Genomic DNA, 19,090 nt, shown 5'->3' with positions numbered 1-19,090 from the left:
ACTGGGCCATTTCTTTAACCGAAAGCATTTTAGTAATAAATTAGGAGGTCTGCATATGGGAATTACACAATTTTCTGCAGAACTCAAAAAAAAAAAATTTCCATCTTAAATATAAAGTAAATGGGGATTATCATTTTAAAAGTTTTCTTCTTAATTGGACTGCCAGTAAAAGTTATTGCTTATCATCAATTCAAACCAATATACATTTTTCTAATTCGCTGAATAATTTTAAATCTTAGAATTTTTAAGCTGTAAAGATCTTAGAAATCATATGAAATACTTCCATGACAAAAGTGAATCTCATAAAAGGTAAATGAATAGTTAGGATCACACACAGGTGATGGATATTAACCTAAGACTGAAAATTAGCTGGAGATATCTAAATCAAGGGGATATCCGGGAAAATAAAAAAGACGGAAAGATATCAATATAGGCCATTTCCACATAGAAGTCTATAACCACTTGTTAAAAATCTAGGCAGAGTGAGAAAAATATCAGCTAATTTTGCTCGCTTATTGAAACATATAACTGTTTTCATTTAATAGATACCACAAAAGTATTCTCAAAAATATTCATTATTTTATCACTGGAAATAAACTTTGTTCTCCTTTGATGCCTTGCAATATTAAAGTGGATTAGGCTTCTCAAGAGTATATCTACTTTAATTTCTTCTAGTGATTTATTATTCAAAGGGTACAGAGAACTAAGAACTAGGGGTTGAAAACATATTATTTGTAGAAGCCTTTTTTGAATTCCACTAATAAGAGGAAAATATAATTCAATTTCTAAAATATCATTAATATTAAAATTACAGACTTTCCATAATTTCACTATTAAAGGTCACCAGAAAATCATAATAAATAGAAGCATCCTACAGTGCTCATAAAAGGAAAGTAGTGGAGCTCCCTCTATTGAGTTATAGTTGAGAAAATGTGCCTTGTGTTTAAAATCATAACTTTATCTTCAAAATAATTCCATTATAATAATTTTTTTCTCTTTCTAAGCTGTAATACCTTTCAAATTATAGAAATACATATGCAGTATCAATTTCTAAGAATAATATTATAAATAACATATGTCTTAACAATTTTAGCATGTGTTATTTTTCCTTAATGGTTTTTGTTTGTGGGAAATCACATTTTAAGGCTGTAATTTTCCATTTGTGTTTTTCTTTTGTTTTCCCTGAGATGACAAAACAGAAAAGTTACTTGACAGATACTGGGACTATGAAACATCCTAATAAGACTATGAATTCCAATTTTGTTATAGGAACTAAAAAAATATACTTCAGTGGAACTAAACATATCTTCCAACTGGTAAAATGAGGTATTTCACGTATTTTTCTGATATGAATAAACTTACATTTATTATATTATTATGAAAAATGTGATTCATAATGATTATTATTGGTTGAGAGTCCACTGTGTGCCAGGCACTGAGATATGCACTACACATTCACTATCTTTTTGAATATTCATCTCAGATGAACTTGATAGTATTGTAACCCTCATTTTACAAATGAGAAAATAAAGACAAGAGCTAGTGATCAAACTAATGCTCTGATCCATAGCCCAAGCTCTTGAGCTCTTTCGTGTGCAATGGAATATATGCTATGTATTGACTGTGAAATCTGTGAGCATTGACAGTCTATAAAAAATAAACAATTATTTTTTAATATCACTAAGGGATAGCCATACTGTATACAAAAAAAAATCATTACTCAGGTAGCTCAAATCCTTTCTAGTTAAATGTTTTGGATCAATTCTAAAAAATGATAACTTCCAGACCATAACTGGAAACTCTACTCTTTTTACTGTTTTATCATTTATTTTAGAAGGAAGACATATTTCTTATCAGCAAAGAGAAAAACAGCTAAGCAGATGCAGGTTTTGTTTTAGTAAACAGATACTTATTTGCCATTCCAATATGATAAGAAAAGCAATTTTATCATATACTAATCAGTGATTTCTAAAGGAAAAATTGTATTTGAGAACCAGATTACCATCCGCTGGGGCTGGGCTGAGTAGGAGATTAATCCAACAGGGTAAATTCAAATATGTTTTGCATTTTACTCTTAGATCTGATATCAAAAGCATTATTCATATTTAGAGCCATGCCTATCCCTGCAAGAATACAAAACCTATGTCTTATGACCAACATAAGCATTTTTCTTGGAAAGTGCCATACCTATCACCAGGTAGAGAAAATGCTTGCAGAATGAAGTATAAATGCCACAAGTTTGAACATTTAAAATTAAATGCTAGGCAGAAACTGCCTTATTCATAAAATTACAGCATATGCATACTAATATTAAGTCCATTATGAATATTTGTTGGCTTTAAAAAATATATCTTCAACAGATACTTGTTGAAAACACTTCATGTACGTATTTTTATGGTTTTTCTATATAAAAGTGACTATAAAAATACATTTTACTCCTTTCCATAATAGGTCCAAAAATTACAGGGTGAAACATACTTAATAGCACTGATTTTTATATAAAAAATTTACAGAAGATGGCACTTTTTATCAGCTCGTAAACAATTCTAACGAGCCTGTTAAAATGAACTTGTTGGAAGAACTGTTCAAAATACAATTTACTTAAAAATAACTGAGGTCTGTTTAGTAAAACCTATTATACAGAGTTTACAAAATGGCATTAGTTAGACCACTCACACAATGTGTATTGTATCTGCGATGAACTCACATGAATATCTGGAAACCATTTGTGTAACAAAAACATTATCAACTACTCCTAAGGCTCACATCTTGTTGCTTCTTAATCCACTGCTACACTTAATCTGATCCCACAGAGTATGAATCTTCCAAAATGGAAAAAAATATGGCTTATGATTACATGGTTTATGTTCTAAGTCATGCATCTTATGTGGAAAGAGCAAGATAATAATTCATAATAAATGTACTTCTTTCCCCATTTGTGGCTCCATCTCACGTATAATAAATTTAGGCACCAATCTATCTATAGCTTTTGCCCAGCATGTGAGTGTGTGTGCCTATTATGCCTATAGTCCTCATTTTTTTCCCAGAAGCTTTAAATAAATAAGAACCAACATATTATCATTCTGGTTTTTAGAAAGTTATATTAATAGCACAGAGTGATGGCGGAAGTAAGGGGAAGGTGCATCCCCATATACTTTTGTTGGGATTAACAATACATACTCTTTTATTTTAATTGAGATATAATTGACATATATTCATTTCAGGTGTACAATATAATGATTTGATAGATGTGTGTATTGCAGAAATGATCACCACAATAAGTCTAGTTAACATCCATCACCGCAAATAGTTACAATTTTTTCTTGTGATGAGAACTTTTAAGATCTACTTAGCAACTTTGAAATATACGATACAGTACACACTTCAAACTATAAATTTAGAATTTCTTTCTAAATGAAAAATATCCATATTCTTTGACTTACCAATTTCACTTCCAAGAAATTTTCCTGCCAACATAATTACACATATGGATAAGAACAACTATTAGGATGTTCACTGCTGTATTGTTTATAGTGAAGAGTTGAAACAATCTACATTTCCAAGAACTGGGAAGTGGTTAAATTAATCATGGTGTGTACAAATAAACTCCAATACACCATGTTAAAAAATGAGGTAGAGCTATCTATGCTGATATTAAATATTCTCTTAACCTCCAAAATATGCTGCTAAGTGAAAAAGGAAAGGTACAAAATGGTGTGTACAGCATGCTCCACAGATATTTTTAAGGTGGGGATGTACATATGTAAAGATTTGCTAGTGTATAAGCATTTGAGTAAGATCGAAAAGATCCTCTTCTGACCCACAAGTTATAAGTAAATTAGGGAAATTACAAAAAAAGTATTTGAATAACTTCAAGGAATCCCTGGTCACCTCCAGGGTGAGAAGTCATGTTCCTCCCACCTTAGTGTGTTCACTCATCCCATTCTCTCAGCTCGTATCTTTTGTTTGATTACTCCTCAGCACATACTTCAGATAACACTTCCTAAAAGAGCCTTTCCGATTTTTCCTAAACTCCAGACCAAATCTGGCCACAGTGATGTAAAATGCTCTTTACATATCTTTGTAGTACTTAGCAAAAATTCTAGCAAATAACTATATAATTAGTTGCTTGGTGCCTGTTTTCTCTGGGAACACTAAGAACACAATTTCTTGGAGTGACAGGACCTCGACTACCCAGTAACTAGTTTATTGCAGTATCCCCAGCACCAAGCACAATGCTTTGCACATATTGAACACTCAATAAATATTTATTGAATACTGTTATGTATGTTGAATGGTTAATTGACAAGAGTTTTAATCTTGGATTGGTTAACAGTATGACTTTAGACAGGTAGCCAAGTAATTTTAAGGTTCTTCATAGCTCTGAAATCTTGAACCTATAGGTCTAAACATACATCAAACTAAGAACATTGTTGTCCCTAAAAATGGTGGTTAATTTTCTACCGAATTTTATGTAATCTCTTAACCTGTCTTCATCTATCTCAGCTGTCAAGTAAAAGAACTGAACAAGATAAACACCTAAGGCACTTTCTCATTTTTCCAACAACCCCTCTTCTACTACATTTTAGTTTCTGATCATGAGTCACATGCCTTTAACCCTTCAACCTGTCTCTCCCTCTCTCTACACACACACACACACACACACACACACACACACACACACACACACACATACTCAACTTTCCATGATTTCATTCCAGGGGAAGATAAGGTTTGAGCAGTAGGAAACAGTATTCTTCCTGCACACTGCTTGAGCCTCTATAATATTTCTTGCCCAAGGCTCTCAAAGAGGAGGGTGTAAATTATGAACATGGGGCTAAGGACGTGTAAGGGTCCTTGCTGCTGCCACATCCCTTACTAGTATTGTGAGAGGTAGACTGATGGCAAAAATAACCCTAACTCTCTCTCCTGGTCTTTCTCTACACCTTTTGCAAAGTCTTTTTAGCTCCTTCCATTCAGTAGATGGAGATGATTTCCCCACCCTCGAATTTGAGCTGGGCTTGGAACTTGTCTTAGCCAACAGCATGTGGCGGAAATGACAGTTCGCTGGAAAAAGACTTGCCCACTTCTGCTTTCTCTTGGAACCCAGCTTCCTTCAAGAGAACAAGCCTAGGGAAGCCTATTAGAAAACGGAGGGCCATGGAGAAGAGTTTGTTTTCCATGAACAACAACCAGTCAAATCCCAGAAGCAAAGCTGCCTAGGCTGACCCGCCCCAGACTACAGCAGAACGAAGGTACCAAGCTAAAATCAGAGAAGCACCGAACTGTCCAGACTAAATTGCTAACTTGCAAAATAATGAGCAACATAAAATGGCTGTTTTAAAGCACTGTGCTTTGGAGTACTTTATTTTATGGCACAGTCAGCTAATACACCATGGTTCAAAATTTCAGTAAGAGTAGCTTAAACTTCTTTTTAGGTTGTTTGCTTGATTTGGACTTAGGTAAATTTTATACCCAGAAATCTCCCAACTATTAGAGAATATGCTGACAAGAATTTTAGCCACAGTGTCCAATGTCCTCTCCCTTCATTCCGTCCTATTAATAAAGACAAATCTATGGCATCCTTTACCTGTGTGCTTAGAAAATACCCTCTCACCTTTCCTACCCCCATCCACTTTTGGAATTTTCTGAATACCTGAGACACTCAGAGACAGCTGATCCAAATAACATGTGAGTGCCCAATTAGGATAGTCAGTCTCCGCACCAACTGTCCTACCATATGTTGGCTGCCCCAAGTCAGGTCACCATATCTAACTGATAGAAGTGTAGCTCATATGGACAAAAAGACTTGAGACCTTTCTTCAGTTTTATAGACATCCCTGGTAATTTATTTTAGATCTAAATTGATAGTGGAGCAACTGAGAAACCTCACTGAGGAACAGAATGGGATTCGTGCAATTGGTTAAGAAATGATTTCAGGATCAAATTGAAATAGGCCTTCCCTAGGTAATGCCATAGCTAAATACAGCTCCCAGGTGAATTTCAAACACCATTAGTCTCTTGGCATCTCAGGTGGATTTGGTTTCCATTCCAAACCATGGGATCTTTAATGTTCCACAGCTACTATGGTATTCTGGGTTTCAGAGTATAATCTCTCTTATACTTGACATTAAGGGGACACACAAAGCCCCTTTTTGATACTTCACAGTAGCTGATACTTAAATAAAAAAAAAGATTAGAAATATGCAGTTTGTCAGGATAAGGAATGCATGTCTTGTAGTTAAGTATTCCAAGACAGACACATAGACAGTCAAGTCATTAAATAATTATGGTGACCATATAATTTGTCATCCAAACTGCCCTTTTGAGAGTGAAAAGGGTACCACTGATAAATGAATAAACCAGGCATAAACTGGGACTATCTTGGATATACCAAGATGAATGGTTCATGGAGTGGTAGAAAACAGAGCTTTAGAGGGGAAAAAAGTGGGGGAAGCAAGCCAGGGATGCTGGATACCCGTCTAATTTTTGATTAGTCTATTCTCCCACAGTTTAGTTTCATTATGTTGCAATATTATGAATTCCTAGAAGATCAGACAAAGTCACGTTCACTGAAGCACCTCAACTCAAAGTTGAATTATGTAATCCTTTGTTTAGAAACTGTTTTGGATCGTGCACAACCCTGATTTCCCCTTGAATGGAATGGATAATTGAGAACTGACTGGATAAATAAGAGAGGAAGCGCTAAAAGCTAATTTTATTCTTGGAACATACACTACAATAATGGGCTATGATAATAGGTTACCATAAAACAATTACGGAATACCACAGCACATTTGGAATTAGTCCGAGCTGAAATATATATGGTATTCTGTCCAATAAGGTTGGGAGGAAAGAATATAAATTTTGTGGTTTAAAGAGAGGAATTAGCTGGATGAAAATATCAGTAACTCCAAATATATGATAATACTTTGTACACTATAGGGATACTTGTAGTTACTGGAGGATTTAACCTTATCAAATAGCCTATAATATCCTCTTCTTAAATAGAGAAGATTATTTTAGTCATGGCTTTGTTCTCCATAGGGAAGGGGAACTTCTGCCTTAACAAAAAAAGTACTGAGAATATAAATAGACATTTTTCTGGCCTTTTTCATTTTTTAATTGAAAATAAAAAGGAGTTGATACCCAAAAGTAATAATCAAATATTCATTCATCACCCACCACACCCAAGAAAACTTTCTTTAGCATTCCAGTGAGTTAGCTCACTTCTTAGTATGCCACATAGATTCATGTATAAGAAATAAAATGGGCCTTTGTGAAAACCTAACAGTGAGGAATAAAATTAACAATTTGAGAGGAATTCAAGTTTCTATGTAGACACACAGGCCCAGAGATCCTCTTTTATCATAGCCGCACTAATGTGGCTCTTCTGCATATTTGGGATATATATTGCATGTGTCTACTTGAGTTAATAGCTTCAGAGAGCTAGAACTCTTTGATGACGTTTTATGTGGAATAAATGGCCAGAGCAGAAAGAGGCGTGTTTGGGAATATAAAACAAGGTGATTATAAAGCATTTAAAATACTATGTGACAAAATGCTGCCATCTTACACTAAGTAATGCTGACAACTTAGTGCTCAGTTTTACAAAGTTTAGTTTAGTATCATGAAAACTTGAGGGAGAAAAAAAGGAGAAAAAGGAAACATTTTTTGCCTGTTTTTAATAAAATGGTCAAAGTGATAATTAAGGGTAATAAATTAAAGAGTGTTATTCTATTGAGACTGCAATAGAAGTCTTAATTAATATAGCATGTTTTACTTGAAAAATTCAAATGCTGGGCAAGGAGTTACCAATCTCGCCAAAATCAGAACTATGCATTACATAGGGAGATAATTTTACAGATAATTCTACAGAATAGAAAAATAACTTTCCCAAGGTCACAACATTCTTTTATGGCACAGCTAAAAACTGAACACAGGAGTACTGATTCCAATACAAAGAATCTTCTGTTAACACTTAGGACTCTTAAAGTAGGTTTTTATTGATTTTCTTCTTTTTTAATAAGTCAACAGTAAACAAGCATTCCCTTTTAAATTTCTATTTTAAGAGAGAAGCTAGTTTGAATTTTTTAAAATGACGAAGTTTGGAATCTGGTCATGAAAGTATTTTGGATTTCTACAGATTTGAAAACAACTGAAAGCATTAGTATTTTCTATTGCCTTCTGTATTGCGCTTACAACCATGGAACAAATCAACTTCTTTGTTTAGGAACATTTTTAGGGCATACATATAAGGCTTTTTCACATGAACATATTAGCGTCAGCCATCACTTACATTTCATTCTAGGAACTATACACACAGTTTAAATAGAGCCAGGCTTCCAGAAGGGATGGCTTTTATTAAGCTTTTTTTTAAGACCTAAAACTCTTTCCGACTGTTGATGTCTCTTTTCCCAGAAGAACAGGAGATTAATTCTCTCTGTATTATGTATATACATATATGTTTTTTAAATAGCCTTATTCAGGCCTGGAGGAGTAAACACAAGATACAATAAGTTTATAAAAGTAGGGGGAAAAGACGGAAACTAGCAATTGGGAGCCATTGACATTTCTCTAGGAATAGAATTTATATGAATTGTGTCTGTCCAGACTGTCTGAAAGCATTAGTAAAGTACAATTAAAAAATGACTGTGCCTTGCCTAAATGGGCTTTTTACCTTAGGTCATTAGAAACAGAATTTTGAGCTGGCAGAGCTCTCAGAGCAGAGCCCTGGTCCAATTCATCCTTTCTCTTATACATGAGAATGCTGAAGCCCAAAATGGTGAAATGACTTGCTCAAGTGCCTGGAGGTATATGGTCCTGAACCAAAACTAGAAAAGCAGTTTACTGAAAATAGTGCCTCATTAAATTATAAATTGCTATTAGACTAAATAAATCATCAAGGAAAAAGCAATTTTGCTGACTACTAAGCAGTTTTCAGTTTTGAAATTACGAATTTTAAGACCCCACACCCGGTAGCCTGAAAGGGCATTATACGAATTGATGCTTTTCCCAAGGCCTATTGAGATAAACGGATACATTCCCAACATAACGTCTTACTATGAAAAGAAAAAAAAAAAAGCTTTCAGTGCGTTTATGTCTCGGAACGAACCCTATAATATTAGTAACCAATTAAAAAATATTTCAGAGAGGGGTGCACACTGCTGACTCAAGAGAAGAAACAGTTAACCGCAGGGCCGCACCTCCTTGTTGTAAATAATCAAGGAAAGCCTTTTTTAAAGCAATACAAAATGTCACCACAGGCTGACGCTCTTTCTACAAGAATAATGAGATTCCTACTCCCTCGGATGCTAAGCATATACTTCATTGCCTTTATCTCCGAATTCAGGTTCCGTGGTTCACAGATATTCTCCCCCTCCCTTCAAAACAGGTAACATGCCATGGCTAAAATATGTCAATAACTATGTAGCGACTGCAGACCAAAGGACCTGAAGGGGCAGTTTCAAAAACTCTATTTTCACTATCAAAACTGCTCCGGAAATGAAGGGCTTGCAGGCAGGGCAGTCAGTCCCTTGGACTAAGCCAGCTACTGGCACTGCACCCCCACCGGGCTCAGCTTCGCAGAGGGCTCCGAAGGAGGCGCACTTGCCCTCCAGGACTTGAGTCCTGAGTCTCGACAGAGAGCTTTTAGTGCCATAATCCTGTCTTTTAAAACACACTGACCACGCACCGAGAACTTGGCGCACATGCCAGCCTGGTGAATTCAAGGAAACCGCGGATTTGAGGGTCTGAGGCTTCTGACCTCCAGATCGGCCGCGAGTTGGCGGCGGTGAGAGCGCGCTCCCCGGCTGGCTGAAAGCGCGCAGCTGGGTGCCGGCTAGAAACGTAAGCTGGCTGCGCCAAAAGAATCGCGGCGAAGATCTGAAAGCGGAACCTCTCCCTTTTTAGCAGTTACATGTGCGGAAAAACCTGTCCTCCGAGGTGGCCCGACTGAAAAGAAATTCCAGCACCGAAAAGGAAATCGGGCGTGTGCGTGTGGTCCCGGGGTGGGGGTGTAGGTAAGTCTACACTCTAAAAGTGGCGATGGGGTTGAACTGAAAACCAACAGTGGGCGTGTGGATCTTTGCATTTTACAAACTGCATCACCCTCAGTCTCCTTCCTCTCCCCTCCGCTCCAGAGTGCCCTTCCTTCCCACATCGGACACTGGAATCAAGAAAAAAGTGAAAATCCATACCGTGCCAAACCCAAGGGGGTCTCCCCTTCCCACCTCCCGGGTGTTCTCACCCCACCCCACCTGCTTTAAATCCGGTTCAACTCCCGTTTCACAGTCCCCGCCCCAGAATCGGAGATTTGTCACAGACGCCTCTTTCTCTAGCCTCAGAACAACAGCAGGTGAGCTCATTACCTCAACCAGAAATGTAACTTTAAAAAAGAGATCGGGAGGGGGCGGCCCCCGCCCCCGCGTGCCAGCACCACGAACACACAGCAGCGGCAGTTCACAAACACTAGGACTCGAGCCCACAGCCCCACTCTGCCCCTTTTCCTCGAGAGATTCAGAGGCTTTCAAATCTCTTCCTTGACCTCAGCTAGTCAACAACTGAAGGGATGTGCAGAAATTAAAATGCGAAAAGGAAGTGAGTTTTTCTTTCACGAAAACTAAAGAAAAGGTCAAGAGAACAAACAGAAGCCGAAATAACAGGAAGTAAGAGTTTTACTTGCAACCGTCTACGAGGGGCTAAACATCAAAACTTCAGAAGAAGAAAAATTTCCCCCCAAATCCTCAACTCTAACGAAAAATTAACCTGCTGCTCTGTCCAGTGACGGCGAGCACACATTATGCCCTGTTAGGACCCACTCGCGTCAGCCGCCCAGCAGGTCTAAGGATGACAACGCCAGGGGACGTCCCCAAGGGTGAGGAAAGGGATTCCCAGGCGAGATATATTAGTTGTAGGGGGTTTTGCCCTTTTTTTTCTTCTGAGACTCGATACAGAACTAGAACTGAGGTTGAATCACAAGTCCTGAACAATCCACAACCCCCTCACTAAGGGCTCAAAAACCTGGCTGCGAATTCCAGTCCAGGCTGCGTTCTTTGCCGCCGCCACCCCTACCCTCACCACCCACACAGACAATGGGGGAGGGGGCGTCCAAACCAGATCTAAGCTTTAGGAGGTTTTTAAAGGGAGTGATTAAGGTCCTCCCTTTCTCTTCTATCCCTCGCACCCCTCCTTCACCTCATACCCAGGGGAAGTTACCAGGGGATTTATCAGGAAAAAGTGCGAGTTATTGCCTCTCAGAGCTAAGCGAAAGAAAAACTGCCCAGAGCGCAGTGACGTGGACTTTGATATTCAGAGACTGGAGGGACTGTCACAGGGCGAGAGCTCGCGCCCAGGAGGGAACCGTAGGGGGAGCCAGACGAATCCTGCCCGCGGGCCCCTGGAGCCCCGACCCCGGCCGCACCCAAACTTCCGGGAGATTTCAACCAGTGACCCCAGTCGCTGCCCGAACTTGAGCTAACCGGCCGAGCCCAAACGTGGGACACAGGTGAGGGAACCCAGGGCCAGCTCTGTGCCCGCACCGCCGTCCCCTTATCTCCCCTACGTTTCTGGGCGCACCGCCACGGGGGTGCAAGGCCCCGGCTGGGGACCTAGGAAACTGCCCCCGTCCCAGGTCGGCCTGGGGCTGCTTCGAGGCCCCTGCTCACCTGGCCTGAGGACTGCAGCGGAGATCAAGAGACAGATGACCAGACGGCAGGAGGGGGCCGCCTTCGATGCCATATTCCTCCTCCTTTGGGGCCACCTTCAGAGTCCACGCAACAGGAGGGGGCGTCGTCCTCGGCCTCGCGCTGCCCGCGCGCTCGCGGGTCGGGACACAGGGGGCAGCGGCTTCTCCCAGACACACCGCCCCCTGGGCTGTGGCGCTGCACCTTCGGATCTCCGCGGGCCGCAACTTTCCACCGCGCAGTGCCCCAACTCCTCCTGCCTTCCCTTCAACACCCGCCCTTGGCCCCTGTGGCTGCTCCTCCCGGGACCGGCGACCCTCTCTTCCCGGGAGACACTTGAGTAAAGGTGGACGCTGTTCTTTTTAGCTGGTCTGTTATTTTCCTTCTCTTGGAATAATAATAATAATAATAATGGTAGTGTCAGTGTGCATAAAAAGCCCAGTGCTAGAAAGGAACCGCCGGGGGTGGCGACAGGGGGTGGCGACAGGTCCAGGCGGTCTCCTCAGGTGGCAGCGGCGGCGGCAGCGACGGCAGCGACAGCAGCGGCAGCGATAGCAGCGGCGCCAGCAGCGGTCTCTGAGCTGCTCTGACTGGAGAGACTGGAAGGCGTGTGTAAGCTGCCGCTCTCCTCCTCCCCTCGCCTCCTCCCTCTCTCCTCTCTCCTCCCCGCTTCCCAGGACGCAGAGCCAAGCGCAGGTGGTTGGAGCCAGATCCGCAGCCTAGAGGCGCTGCAAGACCGAATCGGACACTGAATCTAGCTCTGGAACTTCGCGGGGGAGGTGCGTGCCGGCGTCTCACCGCCCCAGTGGGCGGGGCCTTCTCGTGGCACCGCCCCAGGGCCACGCCCGCCAATAGGGAGCAGACACTGGAGCAGCGCGCGCCGGCGGGGCCCCCGGGACTGACACTTCCCTGTGGCGTTGCCGTTGCCCTCGTGATACGGCCTCTCAGTTCACTCTGCCCACGCAGCTTAGCCGCGGTTGGAAAAGCCAAATTGCCCTTTTGCCCCCAGACGCCCATCCGCTGGCTAACTTCTCGGGGGTTTTTTGGCTGTGATACTGCAGCCTCCTTCTATAAAGAGTAGTGGGGCTGGGAGGTGGGGGTAGGGAGCTTGCCGGGGGCGCGCACTGATCAGGGCAAGAGCGAAGGAGGAAGGAAGGGACTGGAGGAGGTGACAAAGGTGGGAACTTGCTTCCTGGGAATTAACAGGAACAGCTAGCTATTGGTTGGCGAGGGGCAGGTGGGGTATCCACGTACTAGGCTGATTCCCCCCCTACTCCCCCCCACAGCCCCTTCTCTCACATACCTTCTTTTATAGGCAGACCACTTGAGTCTACTGCCCAGTACCAAATAGAAAATGTTTACCCTTTCCCTGGGGAAATTAAATCGGAAATTTCTAGATCATACTTCGTCACACGGATTTTCCCAATGTCTACAAAAGCCAGAAACGTGTGTCTCTTTTATTTTGAATTAAGCGGCAATTTTCAGTTACAAACAGTAAATCCTCAGGTTACGCAGATTAAAAGCCAAGCTCCTCCTTGTCCGTTCCAGAAAGCCAGGCATCCCAGCAGATGGACAGGCTTCTCTGGCAATTTCTAAAGACTGAACCACCTCCCAGGCGGAACATCGGGACGCTGTGTCTCTTTCAGATCAGGCGGAGAGCGCGAAGGAGTATTTTCCTCTAGAACACCCGGGTGGAGCTATCGGAGCCCTAAGTGGCTCTAAATCAGGGACATGGGATCACAACTCTCATCCACCAAGCATAATAAAATCTTGGTCCCAGAACCACTTCGCCAGGGCATTAAATAGCCTTCCGTGCATCACAGGGTCACCCCTGTGTGAGGCCAGTTTCCAGCAGAGAATGCCAACTAGTAATCGTCATATACTGTGCTTTCATCAGAAGGCTTCGAGTCACCAGCTAGATTGGAGTGAGGGAGCTGGCAGCAGGAGAAGTAATAAAACAAGGGCGCGCGCGCACACACACACACACACACACACACACACAGACACAGACACACACACACACATACACACACACTGGTCTTTGAATTCTTTTATCTTTTCATGCTGGAGACTATTAAGCTCCGTCTTCCGCTGTGGTTTTTTCCGAAAGCCTGCCAGTCTTGTCCTCCCGGTTCTCCTTACATTACGTTAACAGTATTCTAGAGTAGAGCTCTTATATTTTTCCTCTCAAAATAAGTAGTTTCTCCCGCTTGATTTTAACGTTAACGTTTCATTTGCATCTTCTGAACCAACAGGAAGGCTAATGCTACAGGCAAATGCCTTTTAATTCAGTATTCCATGAGCTAAATTTGGCTGAATTGCTAGCATTCCTATGGGATTCTGTAGAATTCCTTTAGGGAATTGGTTTTCTTTTAACAGTGGCTCTAAGTAGCTTGTATTTGAACCAATCATCCTAACTATGTATTTAACCTGGACCCCCCCCCCCCAACTGTCTATCTGATCCCTTTTATTTTGGGGTAGGAGTTAACACAGCATGATTGTTAAAAAGTAGAGCTGCAAAAGGTACACTCTGATTTTGGGCTTTGATATTTACCAGCTGTGTAATTTTGGTGAACTCAACATAAGGCTCAGTTTCCTTACTTGTAAAAGTGGTAACAATAGTGCCAGCCTCCTGAGATTTCTGTGAGGATTAAACAAGATCACACAAATAACTGGCTAGATACAGTAGAAGGAGCTTGGGCTTTGGGGAGTAATCAGAGTCTAGTTAAAAATCTCTGCTCTGCATTCAGCAGGTGACCTTGAGCAAAACTCAGTCTCTTATAATCAAAGTGTGGTAATCCATCACAGTACCACCTTCAAAGATGTGCAGCTAAATTGAAATGATATACATTCTATGAATTAAGTATATTATACATCCACATATTTAGGACAAATATGATTGTATGTAAGTTGCTTCCAGAATTCCTTTTAGAGAGGAATTGGTCCTTGTATGAGAAAATGCCTTAAAAAGACACTAGGAGCAGTAACTCCAAAAGCCACTAGTCACATATAGGTAGACCACAAAAGTGATGGTGCAACTACTCTGTAATAAACAATATAATAAAAATAAAATGAAGAATTACAAAATAACAGAAATAAGAATGTAGAGAGGGATGCTGAGAAAAGAAGGGACAAGGACTAAGCAATACAATTATGAGTTTAGAAATGGTGGAAACCCTTCAAATAGCTTATAAATAATCAGTTACAGTTATTGGACAGTTACTAGAAATTAGGTTATTCTAAGCAATTTATATGAATTAATGGAATAATTTCCCCTCAAAAGAACCCTCTGAGGTAGATGCTATTATCATCTTCATTCTACTCATGAAGAAACTGAAGCCCAGAGACATGAAGTAAATTTCCCAAGGTCACACAGTGATTCATAGTGATAGTAAAAAGTAATGCCTTCTACTTAAAGCACTTTGATGTTAGAGCTTCATTTCTATCACTATCCATTTTGCTAATCAGAAATATCTAACAGTGAATTTATGACTGTCCTTTTGGTTGGGAGGGGTTTGATTTAAACATAAATTCCTTTATCTTTCCCAAACTTTAATAAAGCCCCACTTCTCAAATACATTTTCCTTGAGGAGATTAATAAGGCAGTGCACCCTATCTGCATGAGCCAGGTTCAGTGCATGTGAAATGATGACAAGAACATTTCTAGACTGAAATAATTTAGAGTAAGAGCTCAGAGTCAGAAATCATCTTGAGGTGTAAACTCCACAAAACAATGTAGTTGAGAGAGTATTTGTCTTTCAAAATCTAGGGAATGGGAGATTGGATTCACCTGACCTGGTTCTTAACTGGAGGATATTTTCTAGCTGCATCCGGATCACAATCGCTTTTCTTACAACTGAGAATACATAGTATTCCAATGATATTTACCAGTTTAGTCATGCATCAGAGCATCATAATGAGTGCTTCTTATTGCAAGAAATAAAATGAATAATGTTCAACCAGAGAAAAACATATTTCTTGTTACCTGAAACATGAGAAGTGTTTTGCATTTCCAATATAAAAGAATTCACCATCAATCAGGACAGTATTCTCAAAGTAGTGACATAGCACAGCAGGCAACTTCCCTACTTAGAAACTGTTGAAATCAGAACTCAGGACCCCAGAGGCTCAGGCTGGGAACCTTTGCCCTATCTGTACTAACCCATCAGTATGTGAAAACAGGTGAGGCAGATGAGGCATTTGAAGAGTTGAGGTGATTTTTTTCTTCTGATTAGTGGAAACAATTTCCCACTGGAGATGAAATTTCCCAAAGATGGTTTTGGAGGCTGGTGACATTTGTTCTTTACCACCTTTATCATAGTATTTTCTGTGCCTCCCTAGTTTTTGAACAAAATGTGTATGCAATTCAAGAGCAGGCAACGAATCTGATTCACTTTCTTCCCCTCTTCCCCACACCCCCCCCCCCATGGATGATTACACATTTCTAGCCAATACTTTTGTAAATACACTGGTTACTCTATAAGTATTTATGTATGAATGATAAGGTGTGAGAAAGAGTTCTTCTTTATAAAACATAGATCTCGAAACATAACAGGGAGAGTGAAATAAGGAGATGAAATGTGTTTCCACTGGGTCTTCAGTGATTGGACTGGTGTGATTCTGGTATCAATTCCAGTGTGTGGGTTTTTTCTCACACCACCAAGCACTTCTTGGACACCAGCTGGATGTTCACAATTAAACTCAGTTTTGACAGTATCTACCTGGTGATAGCATCAACCAGATGGAAGAGAAACACAGGGGAAGGAGAATACACACATTCTCCCCAAATTGCCATGTGTTCACCAACCTGGAAGCTCTTGGGACCCAGTCCTTTCAGGTTTTAATGGAGACTTCATTATGTAGACATTGCTGATTACATTCTTGGCCACTGGTGATTGAACTCAGTTTCTAGCCCCTCTCCCCTCCCAGGAGGTCCAGAAATGGGACTAAAAGTTTCACCCACTAATCACACAGTTGGATTTCCTGGCAACCAGGCCTCATCCTTAGGTGACCTAGGGGCTTTCCAAAAGTCACCGCACTAACATAACCAAAGATATTTTTATCACTCTCCTTACTTAGGAAATTCCAAAGGTTTTAGGAGCTCTGTGTCAGGAATGAAGTCAAAATCAGATATTATATTTCTTAGTATAACTTACAATATCACAACTAGTCTGACTAAAGTTTAGGAAAGGCAAATAGAATGAGTCAAGTCCTAGTCACTACAGTGAAAACTTTCAAATATAAACTGAGGAAACAATCTACAGAACAAGAGAGTGAAAAAATCCATTTGCCAGATCAATGAGAATAAAAGAAAAAGAGCCATGCTGAGAATAGAAACCTGACTAGTAAAGGTTTTGAGTGACCAGGCAGGGGACAGTAAGGGCCTTGCCTAGTGCACTGATGACAAAAATTGAAATTAAGGGCTAAGTGGCATTTATATTAAGTCTAGGAATATATAACTATTTTCAAAAGGCACAAAGATTACACAGGTATAGATAACAGATGTGTTTTATTTCTGGACCCTAAGGTTTTTAAGTCAATGATTCCTAGAATGACTCTAGATATGGACTGGAGGGCAGATACTCCCAAGAAATATTCCCTTAAATTTTATTGTTGAACTTAAATTGTTAGTAATAATATCAGTTATCACTTCAACAAGATTTTGCAGCTCACATCTTCAACAGCATTGGCTAATAAAGCCATATGACTGGAGCTCAGGAGGGCAGAAACTTTCAAAGCTTATGGTAAACATTATGTTCTTATTTCAGACTGTAGAGCTCTCAATGTCTGGGTACAAAGAGAAATTCATAGCTATTTCAGTCAAAGTAGAAATCCACTTAGTCATTTTCCTTCCTGTCTTAGACATGAGAAATGGAGAATGAATCTGGCTAAGCTCTTTTACTATGAAATCTACACCCTAACTATAAAATAGATGCCAAAAACTCTCAGTGTATTAAACACTCAAAATTCATCAGTGATTTCAGTAGGTACATTAAATGTACTCAAAAATTATAACAGTCTGGGTTCACCCTACAACTTGAGAGTTCCTTTTCAGAGATCTCTATGTGTTTTCAACTTTTAACAGTTATTTCAGTTTTCAGTAAGCAGAAAGTGACTCACTGTGGTTATTCAAATGTTTGATACCTTAAAGGAAATTGCAACTTGATTACATCTCAAGAAGTTCTCCAGAGTTCTCTCTACTTGTTTTGTCATGTATCTGCTAGCCATTATGATCTATGATACTTTCATTCAGGAGTTTGAGGTGGATATATAGTGACTGTAGAAATGTGAAAACAATGTATATTTGATTTTCTAAAACAAACAAATCATCATGGATTTAATGGACTTCTGAAAGCCAAATTAATAAAATACTAACTAGGCCCAGGCTATCTATACTCTTTCTCCTTAAAATAAGTAAGATAGTTGAATTTACAGGAAAGTATTAAGAAGAAATTCTTGCATAAATTTATAACCCCTAAAGAGTGATATTAATTAGCAAAAAAAAAAAGATTAATAACACTGAATGAAGTCTCATTGATTATGTAATATACAAAAGAATCTTAGAATTTTAATGTTTCCCAGAGCTTGTAAGTAATGTAAATGAAAAGTTTTCAATCTTTATTGAAATACAAAACTTTTTCTTCTAATGTAGCCTTACTCTAAAGTCCAATTTGCTACTTCCCCTTTGTCTGACCCATTCAAACCACAGCAGTCTCCTCACTATTCCTAAATATACCTTCCATATTCCCACATCAGGGCCTTTCCGCTTGTTGTCTCTAATCCTTAGAACTCGTTTCCCCAGTTACTAGTGTAGCTTACTACATCACCTCTTTCAAGGTATTTGTTCAAATATTACCTTCTCATCAAAGCTTTCCATGAACAACTGTTTAAAATTTCAACCCCTAACCCCAGCCCTCCTTATCTCCCTTTCCTGCTACAGTCTTTTCTCCATCAACTCTATCACTATATAACATAATAGGTATTTAACTTACGTATCTTGGATATGGTCTGCCCCCCTCAACTAGATTGAAAGCTCAATGAGGGCAGAAACGTGTGTCTGTTTTATTCTTTACTATCTGCCTAGAATAGACAGACACATTAGTAGTCACACCATGCTAGTTGATGAATGAGTTCATCAATTCATGAATACTTGAATGAATAATATATTATTTTGTAAGGTAATTAATAAACTGATGCAAGTAGGGCTCTTTTGGCTGAAGTTTGATATGCAGCCTGAAGGTTTCACTTCCTCCTTTAGACACTTTAAAGCTTTTCAGCATTCAGCACCAGTCTAGCTATATCATATGACAGATGAGGTAATTGAGGTCCCAGGAGCCAGAAGACTTAACCAACATTTACACAGGTATGGGTACCACTCTCGCTTAAATGCAAATGGACCACTTTCT

General features: G+C 40.0%; 1 protein-coding gene across 2 annotated transcripts in view; it reads right to left on the bottom strand.

Annotated features, from left to right (window-relative positions):
* The window catches only part of ALCAM (activated leukocyte cell adhesion molecule), a 188,670-nt gene extending 176,348 nt beyond the window's left edge, over positions 1–12,322 (bottom strand). Inside the window, exon 1 of one of the 2 annotated variants that reach the window (XM_014564247.2) lies at positions 11,667–12,322. In XM_014564247.2, coding sequence (XP_014419733.1) covers positions 11,667–11,739 — 73 coding nt within the window. In that variant the 5' untranslated portion in view covers positions 11,740–12,322. The remainder of the gene's footprint in view (positions 1–11,666) is intronic. The other variant, XM_014564246.2, reaches the window with a different exon arrangement.
* Between the last annotated feature and the right edge of the window lie 6,768 nt (positions 12,323–19,090).

The sequence above is a fragment of the Camelus ferus genome, chromosome 1, assembly GCF_009834535.1.
Source record: "Camelus ferus isolate YT-003-E chromosome 1, BCGSAC_Cfer_1.0, whole genome shotgun sequence".
NCBI lineage: Eukaryota > Metazoa > Chordata > Mammalia > Artiodactyla > Camelidae > Camelus > Camelus ferus.
Note: the sequence above shows the minus strand (reverse complement) of the source record. Positions and strands in the feature narration are given on the sequence as shown.